The following is a 16,969-nucleotide window of genomic DNA, read 5'->3' as shown; positions in this document are numbered from 1 at the left end:
TTATTTAAACAAACTCATTGTTTTTTAAATTCCTTAAAAAAAGAAAGTCATGATTGTCATTTTCTTAAATGACAATCATTTAAGAAAAATGACTGGACACATGTTGTTATGGTCACACAAATGATTAGACACAAACAGTTCTAACATACCAGCTCACTAAAAACCCCTCTGTGTAGCCGATGTGTGTTGTTAAGGAATACGATACATTTTCCCATGTCCTTTCGGAGAAAGAAAAATTAGAGCTGAAGAGTATCAACAAGCCACACAGAAATAACAAGAAGTCATTTATTAATATTCCAGGAAGAGACGCGTCTACAAAGGCCTGTTCTGACCAGCCAGCGCTATCGCTCTGTTGACATTTCATGTTCGCGGAAAGCTCAACTCGACCGGCGTTCAAACCATCTGCACACATCCCACTCTGACCAGTTCACCCACTCAGAAGACAGCTCTGGTGTGGATCAATCATTGGGTTTTAAACTGGTCTGAATACAGAGCGTGTTTAATGTTTGTTCAGATTAATCTGATTTGATGCTAAAATAAAAAAAAGCCCATATAAATGGACAGAACATTTATAGGACAGGAACGTTTTTTGTCACAATTTTTCTTTTTTTTTGTGACAAAAAAAATTGTCTGAAAAGACAAAAAGACAGCCTGAGTAAAAGAAATAAAGACTGCAACCTCTGCTTGTTTCCCGGAAGCAGAAAGCGGCAGAAGCCTGTTGGTTCGGCTGCAGCGATGGTGATGGATTAATTAATCCAGCTCCGCCAGAATTCAGTCTTTTCAAAGATCCGGTAGTCACAGGCAGTGACTGCGGATCATGTTATGCTTGGATGGTGCTCTTGGCACTGAAGGCCATGTAGTAGACCAGGATGCCAATCAGGCCAGCCACGACCTCAGTCGACACCCAGGGGCCACTCCAGGCACCCTGAAAGGAGAAGCGTGGAACAAATGAGTCAACCTGCAAGTGATGCATTCAAAGCTGCGTGTTTTTGCAAGACACCACTTCAGTTATGAAGCCAGAGAAATCATATTCTAATAAAGTTAGAAAATTAATTTTACTGATTTGTGAGACAAAATCTTCACATCCTTTTCAAACCTCAGCATGAGTTTATATGACATGTTGATAAGTTTGTCAACATGAGTTGACAGAGTGGCTTAGGAAAGAAAATTTATTTTCAATTTATTAATAAATCAACTAAGTTAAATATAACTAAGTAGACTTAAATTGTCTTTTTCTGGCAGTTCTTTTGGGTTACCAAAGCTCATCTACAGTTTATACTAAACGTCATACCAGTAAATGATGGCAGGTTTTACCCAAATATTCAAATCCCTGATTTCACAGCAGGTTTTGTTAAATACAAACTTTAACATGATGAGGCAGCTAGCAACCGAACATACAACAAGGTTTTGATTTTCATCACTTAAATACAATAAAACAGTTTTAGTAGCAGAATCCTCTTTAGTTGCTTCTCTGCTACTTAGGGGTTTTTGTAGTTTTATCACAGCTTAGTAACATCCAGATTTATCTGCCAGAACTACAAATGACAAAACAAATACTAAGAGCACATTTTTCAAAATAGCAAATTACGTAGAAATAATGAGCAAATGACAACCTTCACAAAATATAATTTAGGACCTATCAAAGCATTTAAAAGGCCATAAATTTGGATCATTAAATGAATGACTTTGTAAGGCGTGCTGCAATTTTATCAATCCAAGCTATTTGACTTAAAATGAAAAGAGCTGCAGTCATCTGTAGGCGACTCACCCGGTGGTCAATGTTGACGGTGAAGAGAGGCTGAATTGCATTTACATCTTCGTTGTTTCTCTGAGCCTAAAACAGATGAGATTAAACATTTTACTTAAGATGAGATTAAACATTTTACAGTAAAAAAAACCCCCGTTGTATATTTAGGCGTACCTTTCGGAGGGCGCTGTAGGACTCCTCGTCAAAGAATTTGACCTGATACGTTCCCGAGCTGGCCTGTTTGTGGGGAAGACTCCAGGACACCTGGAAGAGAAGCAGTAAAAAACTGATTAAAACCCATTCAGTATTCTTTTAGGAAACAGTTCGTACCCTTTACGGATTTAACCTCAAATAGAATACATGTCAAGAAATCTAGTCATGATGTTAACCATAAATCGAGCTGCATGATTGTTTTCAAATGCAGAAGCATGAGGATGTTGCCTGTAAATTAAACCACAGCCAATACCTGTCAGTCTTAGTAACCTTTCTACAGGTATGAAAAAAATACATGTTGACTATTTAAATTTCAGTTTAGTTCTTAAAAATGTTATATTTTAAAAGTTTGGTCAATTTACTAATAGCTGCTTGAAGGTAAATTCTGTAAAATCTGCATGCCAAAAACATGTTTGACCCATTGTGTGAACAATTTGTATATTTTTAGAGTTGAGACACTAAAGCTTGCAAAGAGTGGCTGGGTTACCAGAGAAAAAGGAAAGAGACAAGAAAATGTGGGTTCATCATAATTGATATTATCATCCAATATTCAGAAATAGTATTGCAATTAAATTTTTTTCTAATATCTCGGCACCTTAAATGCGAGCTTCTGTGAGCATAAATGTTCATGTCTGACCTTTGAGTCGCTATTCCAACACATACATTTGAAATCAAAAGTTTACAAAAACAGAATAAAAAAGACAAGTTCCTCTTGCTTTAGGTCAGCTAAAATTACCAAAATTATTTTAGTATCTGAAAAGGCTTGTGAGGAATAAACTAGAATTATAGCAAATTATTGTGAGAAGCTTGTGAAAGAATCCCCAAAAGGTTTAACCGAAGTCAAACAGTTCAAAGGCAGTTCTACCAAATCCTGAGAAAATGTAAGTAAACTTCTGATTTTGGAGACATTACTAAAGAAATCCCTGACATATTACCTCATTATTGAAGCCTTTAGCAAATAAAGACAATTTTGTTCATTTTTACTGACATAAAACAAGAGAGGTTGTAAATATGCTTTGACTAGACCATTTCCACATTATGCTACAACTACCATATTTCATAGTGGGGAAGATTTAGCAAACACTACAAATGACATTCCTCAAAATGCTAATGGTGCAGAATGAATAGATGAGAAAGAGAAGGAAACAGGCACATATCGCAACTACCATTTACCAATATTACCTCCATAGTGCCAGACTCGTGTGATGTCATTTCTAACGTTGTGCACCTCTAACAGCCTAAACAAATCAATCCAACTGTGAGTTCATACCTGGTATTTTCCAACATCCTGACCTCTGGTCACAGGGAACTGTCTTCCATTGACATCAGCATACAGAGTGACACTCTGCAGAGAAGAGCAGTGATCATGAGGAGACAGTCAGCAACAGAGCAGTAACTCACTGAAGCAGCTCTCTGGGCTACCTGGGCTCCGTTAGCGCAGGTCAGGCTGAGCTCCACGATGAAGACAGACTCCGACGAGATGACGGCGTCAGAGGTCGTGTAGGCCGACGGGGTGATCACTGGGTCCTTGCAGCTCTCCCCTAACAACAAATAATGAAGATTAGCTAAATATTAGAGACACTAACACTCCATCTGAGCAAATGCAATAATTAACACGGGCTTGACAAATGGTAAGAAGACATTTAAGGCTGTTTTGAAGGGCTGAATATTAGCAATTACTAGCTAATTGAAGACAACAGACCTCCTTTCATGATTCTCTTAAACTTACCCGAACAGGCAACCACCAGTATTGTCAAAAACGCAGCTATCCGAATCATCATGAAGTCTGACGAGTCGCTTTTTGTCCCTAAATAAGTGTTAAAGTACAGCCGTAAACTCGCCACACTGAATGAAGTACACCTCAGCCTACCGCTAAAGCACCAGTGCGCCTGCGCTGCAAAGAGGTGTACGTAGCGCCGCACAGCATTCTGGGAAACTACATTGGAGACACGTCAACAGATTTTTTTTTTAATTCTTTATTAAAAATTAAATGCAAAACAATACAACAAGGCGCACGATACAAAAACTATAAGTGCCACAGAAGAACAAAATAAAAACAACATATAAAAATACAATCTGATAACATAGTGGGAAGAAAAATAGGCAAAAAGAGAAATAATTACAATATGATCTTTTATTCATGAAGTCATTTACAAGATGATATGACTGTTTTTTATTATTGGAACAATTTAGTATTTCCTTCAATAGAATAATTTTTTTTTAAAAAGGTGAGGTTAAGAAAAAATACTATCCTGAAGAAAATATGGTATTTTCATAGTGTGACCTTGTCTGAAGACCAACTTTTATAATAGGGGAATAGACTTTTTCATGCAAGATCTGGTTTTGAAAATTCTTCCAAAAACACTTAAATATGTTCTGATATCTCAATATCAAAATCTCAACACTCACAGGAAATACTATTATTTTGCAAAAATATATATACTGTATTACAGTATTCATGATTTTGAAATGGATTTCTTTTAGTTTCTTAGGGAGTGGGGAAGAGAGACATTTGGTTTTAATTTTATTAATTATGTAGATTATTCATATTTTACTATAGTTTAATACTATAGTTGTAAGTAGAGCTTGTTTAATGATTTATACAGTTTTACAGTTAAGTCCAAAGTTATTCACACTCCTTGTTTTAATTTAACCAGTGATTTCTTTCAAAATATACAAGAAAAAACAAATCAGGTAAAATAAGTTATAAAACTGAAAACTACATTTTCTTTTTTACAGTTTACTTTAAAATTTGCTTCAGATTGTTTATGCCAGCATTAATAAAATGAAAAAAGCCTTTATTGGCATTACAGCAATCAAACCATTCTTATAACAGCTTACCAGCTTTTAGCATGTCTTTACTGGCATTTTTGAATATATGAATTCAATATAGTCACTCCCTGTAAATAAAACATCTGAGACATATCACTGATAACTTTACACAGTAAATAAAGAGGCCAAGTGGATTGGACATAGCATAAGCACATTTATTCTTTTGATAATCTCAAATAAAAAGTTTAATTAACAGTTTATAGTGGTTCAGTGATTTAAGGCAAGGAAAGCCAATGTCATTGATACACATGTACAGAAGATGGAGCCAAAATTTTCAAAGTAGGTGTTAACATGTGAAAAATTATAAGGAATGTTTATTTGCAGTTATTCCTGCACATTAAGGAAACAAAGCAGACTGTATTGAATGAAAATCATCTTTTACAATGTGGCTCAGATTTAATGTTCAATTCTAAGTATTTGTGAAAAGAGAAAAGAAAAATCTGACTGTTGTTGAGCTTTCTAAAGCCTTAAGTATTGTTTAAGTGCATATTTGCCTGGGAATAAAATTAGAAAATAAAAGGAAATGTATTTATTATATACAGAAAAATCTAAATAGGAAACAAGGTATTAAATACAACCACTACAGTCTCAGTTTGTATTCACGTTCGTCTATAAGTTTTCTGCTTTCAGCTGATAACCAATCTTCATTTAGTTCTACGCAAATATCTTTTCATTTCAAGTCATTCCCAGTTTTTATAAATTACTGCGGGTTTGAAGTCACTCCAGCGGATGTGAAAATGAAAAATCATGACAGAGGACACTGAGTCATGGGTGCCTCGGAGCAGGGGTCATGGGTCACTGGCTTCGGGTTTCTAGAAATAGATGTGCTGAAAGCTGCTGTCAGACCCCTTCACTCTGCCCCTCGGTTTTCATTAGCATCATCTCTGTTGCCGTCATGTGCTGATGCTGGTCCACTCAGTCCAGTTGATCTGTTGATCTGAAAAGACTGGTTCCCTTCCCTTTCCGTCCGTCACGTTTCCCCTTTTTTTGTTGAGCCTGAGCAGCGTCTTGCTGCGTTTGTCGTGTCAGAAGCTCCTTGAAGACTGACTCCATGTTATTACAGACCTCCTGAAATACAAAATAAATGGAAGCAAAGAGAAAAAAAGAAAGCTACCTTATTGAGAATTTTATACCAGTAATAAGTTTTTATTTGAAAATATTGAACAAAATAGTTCACACAATATCAATTTTCAGAAGGTTTGCGTCATTCACAGCTATAAAACATATTCCTTGTAACGAGTACATTTATTTTTATTAAATTTTGAAATAAAAAACAAACCTTATCAACTTTAACAAACAAGTCCTCCGAGGATGAATGTTGATATCTGCATGCAGAAAAAAATATATACATTTTTAACTAAAATATCCCACTTTCTAGGAAGAAAAAAAACCAACATTCTACTATTCTTGTTAATCAAAAAAAATGAAACGTTTATCAGTTCCAGGATGATCACAGAAAGTGTGAGTGATGTATTGCGACACCATCAACAGAAGGCTCCTGAAAATAGACTGACAAGGTTCTAATTTACCAAACTATACATAGACCAACTTACAAGAGAAATTACACAACCTGTGAAGGTTTGATGAAACCAAGGTTTTTTTGTGAAACCCAAACATTAATAATACACTGAAGCATGGTGACTCCGGTATGATATGGGGATGTTTCTTATAACACGATATTGTGACAACATCACACACTAGGGATCACAGGTCAGATTGAAGGCATCCAATTTATTGAAAAAGTCATACTGCCTTATGCTGAAGAGGAAATGTTTTTGAAATCATCATTTTACTAAAATAACATCCCACGAATAAAAGGAAGTGAGCAACATTTGGGTTCCAGACCAACAAGATTAATGAATCCAGTATAAGATCTGTGAACAAATGTTAAATGCTCCGTTTCTGAGGTAAGAAATTCAGAAGAACTGTGGAATGTGGTCCAACACCATTTCTCAAGCAGTTTTTATGCAACTAAAATAATTTTTTTTTTCTTAATATAATGTTTAATTGATAATGCTAAACAATTTTTAAACAGTGAATGTTATATTTTTGTAATATCAGCAGACACTTTTTAAACAGTTCCACATTTCTTGCAGTGTTCTTAACGTATGTGGAGATGAAAAACTTTATAAGGATTTTAACCTTTACTCATTGTTTTCAGACACATTATTGAACGTAGCTGTAAATATAACCTTTATCTTTCTTCCTCTGGTGCCAAACTGCAAACTTACAAGCAACTGTCCAACATTACTGACAAAGTGGTTTCCATAACAACAAATGATCTAACATTAAGATGTATTCAATTATTTCTACATTAAAACTTTTGGAGGTATGTTAACAATTACAGAAACATTTTTAATAACTCATGCATTTCCTTTTTACACTCATTTAATTGTGTGTTTCTGGAATTGCAATTAAAAAAAAATGCATATACTGTTGATCAGAACTGGAATAAGTTTAGATACAACCAAGTATAAACGTAATATATATTAAAAAAAAATTTAATCTGAGTATTTTGTTCCTCTTTGGTTCATAGATTAATAGCAGTGTTACTTACTCTTTGCGTGTATAAGATGGAGAGAGCACTTTTTTCTGCCTGTACTGTGGTCCAACTGGAATCTGCAGTGTTTGCTTTCCGGACGCAGAAAGGACGCCCCCTGCTGGTACCTTACTGTAATCTAAGCAGCCGCTGCTGTTTGCTCTTGGACGCTCAGCCTTTGTCAGTGCAGTTGTTGCAGTCACATCTGGACCAATAACTGCCGGAAATCCCATTTCTACATCTGTTGCAAAACGAGGTTTGTTTTTGTTTTTTTTGTTTAGATACAAATTTAGGTTCTGAAGTCAAAATAAACAGCATATTTACCATCTCTGCTTTGTCTGTAATCCACCTCAACTTCTCCTTCAATAATAACCTCACTGTAAAAAAAGACAGTTTCACTTTTTCCCCACATGTTCTGCATTCACTTCTATCTATCTGCAACCTCAAATGTGCTTTATTGTCTCACCAGTCGTCCTGTTCGAGAGTCATGCACTTCTCATACATTGGTCCTTGTACTTCACCCTGACTGGGAAAAATGCTTTCATGCTGCAGGATGATGCCCTTCACCAGGGCATTGACCTGAGGCTGCAGAGTCACAACTTCATCGTCCTGCAGGCCTCTCACCAGACTGGGACCGAAACACACAGCCAGATTGTACGGCTGCATCATGTTCTCGTCACTGTACTGAGACACACTGAAGGCAAAGAATAAATTATGATCAATCAAGATTTATTAATAAGCACTAACAAAATTTAAAAAATAAAGACTTAACCACAGTGCAGTGGAAGCATGAACTCAAACTGTTCTTTGAGCTTGGGTTCTTTTTAGTTCTTGTTCAGGGTCAAGTTGCTCTCGGAAAATGTTTTGCTCACACCACTGTTTTGTGGTCTGACTGACATTTTGGATAGAAAGTAAGCTAATGGAGATTTGTAGATTGTGGAAACTCTCCCCGCCATGACATTTGTAGCTAATAAAATGTGTTTCCCCCTCCCTTTCTTTTTTTTAGTGTTCTCCTTCAGACGTCAATGTGCTTCTTCTACATTCGACTTCATATGACTATACTTTTGTGTGGGTGAAAGTGTACTGCTAATGATGTCAGAAAATTTACAGCCTGGATTGGGATTATAATAGAGGGAATAGTTGCTCATAACCTTTTTATTTATTTACAATCTCTGCATTCAGAGATGGGCCACCATCTCTGAATGCAGCTCAATCAAGTCTTGAAGTTGATGGACTTACAGCAGCAGAAGACCATACAGGAATGCCACTGAAGCAGCTAAGAGCACAATGTTGAGCCCTAACTTGCACAAATTCAATAAAATTATGCAATTTATACTGTGTATTCACTTGCTATTTCAATTAGGATCACACTTTTATGGAAAAAAAAACAAAAAACCATTGTTAATGGCAGAAAGTCATAGCTTAGAGAAGCAACTGTTGTTTTTTAATTTGGGAAGGGACATTATTTTTTCTTTAAAAAAAATAAATAAATTCTGCCAGAAATTTCATTTCTTAAGCCATAGAATTGAGGTTGCCAACTTTCCCAGGATTGCCAGTCCCAGCAAAATCACCCCAAGTTCAGACAACGCAATCAATGATCAGAGAACTTGTAAAAAAAAAACAAAAATTTTGAGCTTCATATCAGAATCTACAGGAATCAGCATGTTTAATGTTAAACTATGCAACCGTACAATTAAAGACTGGAAATCTATGGCTTTTTTTTGGTAGTTTTTTTGCTAGAGGAAAGGATAAAACAAGTACGTCAGTAGAACTTTAAAAAGCCGCCTCTGAATAAAACTCTAGGATCTATGTTCTTTGGACAAAAGTAACCAGAAAAAATATGTTTGGCCGCAATATAAACTACCATCTGCCCTCACACATGGTAGCGGCGGAAAATGAGTGATTTGGACTAGATTTTCAGTGACACCTCCAGGGTATCCTGCAGTGCCCTCAGAAAAGCATTGTGCTCTAGTCTAAGTTAGCTGGCCACTGCAGCCACATACAGTTTGAATTTTCAGTTTTGTTTCTCAGTTTTTCTTCTCTGTGCTAGATTTTTATAGCTCCTGAAGTTGCAGTACTCACTGATGAAGGAAGGCAAAGAGGTATCTCATGACGACAATGACGGGCTCAGGGTAAGAAGACACAATTGCCTTGAGCTGAGCCGCTCGCTCTGCATCGTCCTTTATCTCTAAGGAAATGTAAAGAAAAAAAAATCAGCTGTTGTTGCTATGCATCTTCAGTCAAGTCAAATGTTTCCTCCCACACCAGCTCTTACGATTGCACTCCAAGAGCTGACTGGTGCTGTTGACAGGAAACAGGGGATTGTCCAGACATCTGAAGTAGAGCTTCAACACTCCTGCTACAGAGTCCAGATCATATCTTCGCTCAGACAGTGGGTCCTCTCCTGTAAGGGAGGCGAGGACACACTGTCCAACATTATTAACTCTCCATAGTGAGTGAGGTTCACCCTAACAAATGCAGATGCACACACAGATCTACCTCGTTCAAATGCGTCTCTTAGAACATTGACCTCCATCTGAGATCCTGGTACTCTAAAAATCCCTTCATGGTGGAGACCTGAAGAGGAGAGCGTACATTACAATCAGTTTTGCCCCATGAAGCAAAGACTTTATATTTCAAATGAACAGTATACAGAAACACTGACAGTGTATGGAGCTCTAAAGACTGATGAGCGATGAAAGCGGTTGTTTACCGTTCCTAAAATCTTGAATACTTACCATAAAGATTGATAAAGCGAATGCAGCTTTCCACAACATATGGTATCTGTTGTCCTGAAGCCTATATAAGGAGTACATATTTTGTTTAAAATATGCATAAAATAACCTAACAAGCAAATATTCCATAAATATCTAAAGTATGGGGTACATAAAATAATTTCAAGTTTGTTAACAAAAACGGCAACTATTTCTTCCACAAACACTATGGGAAATAAACAGGAGTTTGTGATAAAATAGTAACAATTTGTAGCAAAATACATCACAAAGTACTAAACAATAGTGTTGATAAAATTATGCAATTATGTAATATTTCTACAATAATAATTGCTTGTTTTTGAAAAGCAAGCAAGAGTAAAAGATGTAACAGTGCAATGAGGAATAAGGATTCCTCTACCTTTATGAAGGACAGCATGTCTCCACTGAAAAGTTTGTGATTGTGGATCAAATTGGCACTTGAATGATTCCTTCTCATACGCAGTGACTTTCCAGAAAACCTGCAGAACCCAAAACATTGACGCATGTTTTTTTTGGGAGTTTTTTTTTTTTTCCCCATATTGCGCAGCTTAATTTCATACCAAGTCAAATAGGACAAATAAAAAGGAACAAAAAATGCAGAAATTGAGTTTATACCTGGGCTGATGTCCATTTGATGCTTCAGCTAAGAGGAAACAAGAGATATTTTGAAAACAACATGACACTCCAATCTGACTTTCAACTGTTTTATTAAACTACTCGGTCAGCAGCAAAAAAAAGGAACATGGTATAAAATTTAAATGAGAAATACTGTAACATCATGCCAGTACACTGGGTCTTTTACAATGGCACATTGTGTCTGCAATTTGCTTTTTTTTTTTCTTTTCTTTTGTTTTAACATGAAAAATGCAGAAGTGCTACCTTTTTCCACAGCCACTTTAAGAAGGTCATGTTTTGCTTGGATCTTGGACACCAATGAGCTGCCAACCAGATATTCTTTTACTTTCTGAAAAAATAAATAATAATAATCAAATATACAGTTATGATTGACTATCAAGTCAAAACAGACTCAGAGATCCCCTGAAATGTGAATTATTCTGGTCTGCAGACTCACAGCAAAGTAGACGTTTTCTATTTCCAGTATGCTGGCCCTACGCCGCGCAACGCTGGGTTTAACAGTCAGATTCTCAGTGCTGCCCACTTGAGGAGGACCACCACCCATGCTGGACTCCAGATCATCATCACCAATGCCATCCAGCAGCGCAGACTTGGCTGTTGACATGCTTTTACCAGCCTATGTGACAGAGACAACACATCAGCTCAAGCAACAGGTCATCCTGTTGAGCCGCAGGGCAGAACAGTGATGCAAATGAGCACAAGTAAAAAAATTAAATTAAAAAAAACATTTAAAAGAAGAACATGTGGGGAACATGTCTATAAAAGATTTGAGTTGAATAGGTTCCTTTTTTGCAAGCAAAGCCAATTTGCTTTTATAGACATTCCATTACAATAATGAGCTACTGTATGTGGTCTCTTTATGCAAAAGGTCTTTAAATACACAAAACTATCAATAAACTACATCGCAGCTTTCTGAAATTAGCAAGCAAAGATTTTCTTTCACTTCTCTAGCAAATACATGGGCTTTAGCAAACTTCAATGAGACTTAGAGGAATTTTACGTGAAAAAGCAGAACAACATGGCATGCAATTGTGAAGTAGAAGTAAACAGGGAAATTATTCAACTCCTACATAAAGTTCAGTGCAACCAACTGCCTTCAAAGGTCGCCTGCAGTGTGTTGATAGAACCAACACTGCGCTCCACATTGATCATGTTGAAACATGCCGGTATTGACACCTTGCTTTGAGAATTTTGAGCCACTTTCTGTTCATACCGTGCCAAAAAGTAAAACGGTTTAAGGACTCATGGCAGCAGTCCAGAGCTGACATGGTAAACTATTTCTCTGTTGTTTCTATACATTACTATGACTTATTTGGCTTTAATAAATTGGACTGATGATCTTTAGCTCTGTTCTGTTCTTGGTTATTTGAGACGATCACTTCCAGAAAGAGAGTCCAGGGAAACAGGACTATAAGGACTTTTGAATTATTCTTCAAATATGTATCCAGATCCTTTCATTAAGTACATATTGATGTGTTAAACTAAGATGCTAAGTTTTGTGACATGATCTTTACCTCTTCCGTTTCTTCAGTCACAGTTTTCAGCCGAGCCTGTATCTGCTTGAATCGGGTCTCCATTTCACACCTCATTTCGCACTCTGCACTAACTTCAGAAATCTGCAAGATGCGAAAAAGTCTTCAATCATCTCTGCCACTTAAAAGTAGCGCACTGAAAACGGGCTCGAAAAAGCCCACCTGGTCTTCTTCGTGGGGCTGGTAGGGGAAGCGGAGGGGCATGGAGAAGGTGTTGTCGTGGTCCCGCAGGAGGGCGTCTCTGTCTCGGCTCTGGTCCAGTCCGGCCACGGCCTCCTCAAGCTGCTGCAGTCCCGTGTTCAGGTTCTGCTGGGCCCACAACTGTCTGGACAGGTAGGCCTTCATCACCCGACCCAAAGAGAAGTGGTAACCCACATCTGCACACTGTGGGAAAGAGGCTAAATGAGCTGCAGATGGGACTATACCTGAAGACGAAGGTGTAAAATGAAGCTCTTACATCTATGAGCGTGGTGATGTCCTGAAGGTAGTATTTGTTCATGGAAGAGTTGGCTGCGGACAGGTTGAGGAGGTAGTCGTTCCTGGCCTTGCTGCACTTCAGCTGTATCTCCTGGACTTTAATTTGCCTCTACGCAACACAATTGTTTCACATAAGAATTCGAGGAGCCACATCAGTAGAATGCGTGATTTACAGGAACCATTTTCGTTTACTTTTTCTATCAACCGCTCCAGTTTCTTAGCCGCACTCTGCTTTTGCTTTTCCTCCTGTTTCTCGGCCTCTCTCAGCTTCCCCTCTGCACAAACAAACTCTGAGTGGTACTGGTGGTAAGTCCGCCATGCCTGCACAGAGGCACAAGCAAGTACTTTGTTTTTCTCTCTCCTGTGTTTAGGAACAGAAACCGTTTTAAGTGGTTGGGTTCTTTCTTACCGTCTGCAGCTCTGTGGTAACCTTGAGTAGTCCGTCTTGCAGCTGAGTACAAAGGTCTTTACTCTGAAAACATAATATGGAGACAAAACATCACAGTTGACACCAAAACAGGGGAATGAAAGCAAGCCTTAAAATCTGTGAATTTTGACACAACTACAACGGGGAGGTACAGTTTATTTCAATGAATTGTACCATAATCAAAATGTTAACTTTAGTAAATCAATTTTAAAAATGTTTATTACAGACATACTGATATATTTGAAGTTGTTAATTGTAATAATTATAACTTACCAGAAATAAAAGCTAAACATCAAGCAATAAAAAACAGAAAAATATATTTTAATCCTTCAATGTTCTGGACAACTCAATCTTCGGCAAAGTCTGCTAACCTGACAGTTGTCCAGCAAACAGACATTACTACCTTCTACGGTCAGTGTTTAATGAAACCGTCTAGCGGAATCCAAGCATATTAATGGAAAAATTAGCTGTAGGAAAAAAAAAAAGTGTGGTAGAAATATGTGTTCAAGCAGCATGGATAACTGCAGATTATTAAACTTCTGGGGATTTTGAGGATTTGGTAAACAGTTCATTTTCTTGTGTTGATCTGGTGCGTCTTCTCATCCAAGTAAAACAGCTCTGCAACTACATTTCTCTCTGCAGACAAGCTGCGGGGAAATGCTGATTTTATTTTCCAGAAGCAATTAACACCCGCTCACACTTTCAGGAAGTGCAAAAACCTGCTTTGATGACCAAGATATCAATTTATCTAACTGCTCAGCAAACTGGCCTTAAATGCAAAGTAAAGTCAGTTTTTCATTCGATTAAAAAAAAATAAAAATAAAAAAGATTTTGGATATTCATTAGTTGTAAGCCAGAAAACAAACAACAACAACAACAACAACAACAAAAAGTTCTATTGTTCTTAAATGGGCCGGTTCCAACAGTACCTTCTTAGCCAGACGCTGTGTGTAATCCAGACAGTGCATGACTGGCATTATGAGGATGTTGCTGCAACTTTCACTCAGTCCGCTGTGGTCCTTACTTTCCTGGCGGGTCTGAGACAGCAGAGCCAGCCAGACCTGGGAGACGGAGTGGGAGCTGGGCTCCTTCCTGAGAGGGGAAAACGAGTTTGAGACAGTGTGGTGCTCTCTCCAATGAACCGCTAACTGCTTTCGCTAGGTCGCTTACCTTTTAACCCTCAAGGTGAACCTTTCCGCCAGTTTTTCCAGGGAGCGTGAATATTCGCTTTCAATCTCGCCGCGTCGCCGCAGGTAGTCCGTCATGTCCTGCAGCTGCTGGGTCTTCTGCTCCAACTGCACGTCCAGCACCTTCAGCTGGTCCAGGAGCTGGCAACGCATCTCTGGAAATATTCATGGGAAGGTGAGACACACACACACACACACACACCTCCACACAAACACAATAACCACACAGGCTCACAAACAAAACGAACGAGTGACTCATTCTGAAAGAGTTGCAGCAAGGTTTCCCCACGAAATAGCTGGTCATATTCAGGAAGAGGCGTGATAGGTGTGAAAATTACTTATATGAGTACTTTTACCTTTTATCTGTGTGTCATAGTCCACCACTCCCACCCTCTCCTTTCGAAGCTTAGCAGAAGTCATTGCTCCTCCAACAGGGTGGAATTCTGTCAAGTAAAGAAAAAGTCACGACAGAAACAACCCATTAGCCGTGTTCACTTCAAAATGGCAACAAAAAAAACAAAAAAAAAACTGCTCCTTGTATTTAACTGGACACACTGCAGCAGCCAAAAGCTATGCCGCGTTGCTGTACCAATCACACTTTTTTTTTTTTCAGAAGATTTCACGCCCCCCTGTTTCTCCAGCGACCAAAACCAGCTTCTTCCTGTCGCTTTAAGCGAAAAGAGAAATCAAGATAGCATGTTCATCTTACTGTAACACATCTCCCTCAAACTGGAGGCCCTCTACCATGCTTTTTCTGAGCGGGCAAACGCCTGAAAAGCAGCACTTGGGCACAAGTGTTGCCCTGCACACACCAGACCCTGCAGTTTGCACTGCGGGGCTTTTGCAGAAGGTGCAAAAAAAAAAAAAAAAAAAAAAAAAGCTCCGACTGCATCTTAGCTTTATCCTAAAAATAGGCTGAACCATGAGGCAGAAAACTCTGAGGGGATGTGTGCTTCAAAGACGGCAGGTGGTCGAGCAACGACGCTAAACTTTACTGATGCAGTCACTGCACATCCCACAAGGTTTGACTCTTTACTTGAATAACTGAATCATCACAGGGAGTTTGTATCATAAGGTTTGGCAAGACATGTTGGATTGGGACATTTAAATCCAGAAAAAAAAAAAAAAGGAAAACCAAAAGCGATACCTTTTGGCCTTCTTTCATAAGGATGTGACAAATAAATAAAAACAAAATATTTCTTTAAGCATGTGGTATTTCACAATCAACCTACAAGCCAGCACTTTTTTTTAATTTTTTTTTTTACATTTTTTGTTTGTTTCATTAGTGTAACAAAGTGCACAGCAGAAAGAGGAAGAACAAGGGTTTTTTTCTTGCTGGGTCATAAAAACTTTATACACGATCAGCACCACATTTCTCTCTGCACTATTAAACTTCCCCTTTTTTTGGCCACTTTTAAAAATCAAACACTCATCAGCTCTCTTTCAGCTAAAGCCTGGGTTTTCTTTTTCATCGACAGTTACCAACTGACCTGCCAGAGTGACAAAAGCACAGCCAAAAGCTCCCAGTCCACAGGAGGAATGCCTCATTTTATTATTTTATGACATGCGTCACCCTTTCCACATTTATAAGTTCATTTTTTAGCTGTGCAATTAACAACTTTGTGCTGTCACCACCACCGATGTAGTTTCAATCTTGCAGCAAGTATAGCTTAGAGCTTGTTAAAATAGCTGCGTCCTATTTTGCCACTGACGTTTCACAGGTAACAACATGAAATCTGACAGGGTTATAAAGCGATAACAGCCCGAAGGCTGTATTTGCTGCCAATAAAAACCATAGATAGCCATGCACTTCCCATGAGAATTCAACATAGTTTATTTTCATTTGATCAAAAGAAGATTAACAAACAGTCAAATAGAAAAAGGAAGAAAACAAGATTCATTACCTGTAAGAGATGTGTTGACAAGCCCCTGCTCCTTACTCAAACAACTAAATAATGCCACTTAGCAGCACAGTAAACTCTGAACGGTTTCACCTCCCCCACAATTTGGACTTGGATGCTTGTGGGTGGAGCAGAACTTGTATCTCTGTGACTCTTTTTCTCCCTTTCTCACATAGACACACTTGCTGTTGTGCAGCGCTCTCTTTCTCACCCAGCCTTCATCTCGCTCACACATGCAGCTTGAAGCATCCTCGTGTGATTGTGCAAGTGTGTCAAGCAAAGAAAAGACAACCTTTTTGTGCCAAGCCCTTCCTCTCTTTCTTTTTCATGTTGCCTTCTTGAGCGCTTAAGGCTCCAATCACACTCCAGCTGTTGCCATTGATTAGTCCCTCCTCAGAGGTGTGGTGTCAGTGACTGGATGCAGTCAGGTTTGGGGTTCAGGTAAGATGAAGGAAAAAAAAAAGAAAATCAAAATAATAATAATTAAAAAAAAGAGCAAAGGAAAAAAAGGGGGTGTTCTCTGCACAAGGGTTAAAATATTTAGTTATTTTTTTCCCACAAGAGATCAGATGAAGAAACCATAGATCAACTTCTCCTTTTAATTATATTCAGGCATGTATATTATGTTAGGTATATAAATTTCCATGACAGAAATAGAAAAAAAGATATGAAACAGAAACAGAAGTCAAGAGTGATGATGGCAAACTTACTGTATAGTGTCAAAG

The 16,969-nt window shown here is 38.0% G+C and overlaps 2 protein-coding genes across 2 annotated transcripts; both read right to left on the bottom strand.

Annotated features, from left to right (window-relative positions):
• Positions 1–271: 271 nt before the first annotated feature.
• ssr4 (signal sequence receptor, delta) lies at positions 272–3,875 on the bottom strand. Its single transcript, XM_028017838.1, has 6 exons — positions 3,690–3,875; positions 3,383–3,501; positions 3,231–3,305; positions 1,922–2,011; positions 1,769–1,834; positions 272–925 (listed from the first exon to the last, which is right to left on the bottom strand). Exons 1-6 carry the CDS (start codon positions 3,739–3,741, stop codon positions 821–823), a joined length of 507 nt encoding a protein of 168 aa, XP_027873639.1. The 5' UTR covers positions 3,742–3,875; the 3' UTR covers positions 272–820.
• A 1,047-nt stretch (positions 3,876–4,922) lies between these two features.
• Positions 4,923–16,539, bottom strand: arhgap4a (Rho GTPase activating protein 4a). The gene is made up of 22 exons (XM_028018658.1): positions 16,248–16,539; positions 14,700–14,786; positions 14,327–14,498; positions 14,086–14,248; positions 13,139–13,201; positions 12,922–13,050; positions 12,710–12,838; positions 12,415–12,636; positions 12,235–12,336; positions 11,157–11,336; positions 10,964–11,048; positions 10,700–10,727; positions 10,464–10,563; positions 10,070–10,130; positions 9,831–9,908; positions 9,607–9,735; positions 9,414–9,519; positions 7,798–8,025; positions 7,656–7,708; positions 7,350–7,572; positions 6,072–6,117; positions 4,923–5,860 (listed from the first exon to the last, which is right to left on the bottom strand). The coding sequence occupies exons 2-22, from the start codon at positions 14,761–14,763 to the stop codon at positions 5,708–5,710; spliced, it is 2,514 nt and encodes an 837-aa protein (XP_027874459.1). The 5' UTR covers positions 14,764–14,786; positions 16,248–16,539; the 3' UTR covers positions 4,923–5,707.
• Between the last annotated feature and the right edge of the window lie 430 nt (positions 16,540–16,969).

This window comes from Xiphophorus couchianus, chromosome 1 (assembly GCF_001444195.1).
Source record: "Xiphophorus couchianus chromosome 1, X_couchianus-1.0, whole genome shotgun sequence".
NCBI classification, from domain to species: Eukaryota; Metazoa; Chordata; class Actinopteri; order Cyprinodontiformes; family Poeciliidae; genus Xiphophorus; species Xiphophorus couchianus.
This window is presented reverse-complemented; position numbering and strand designations above follow the sequence as displayed.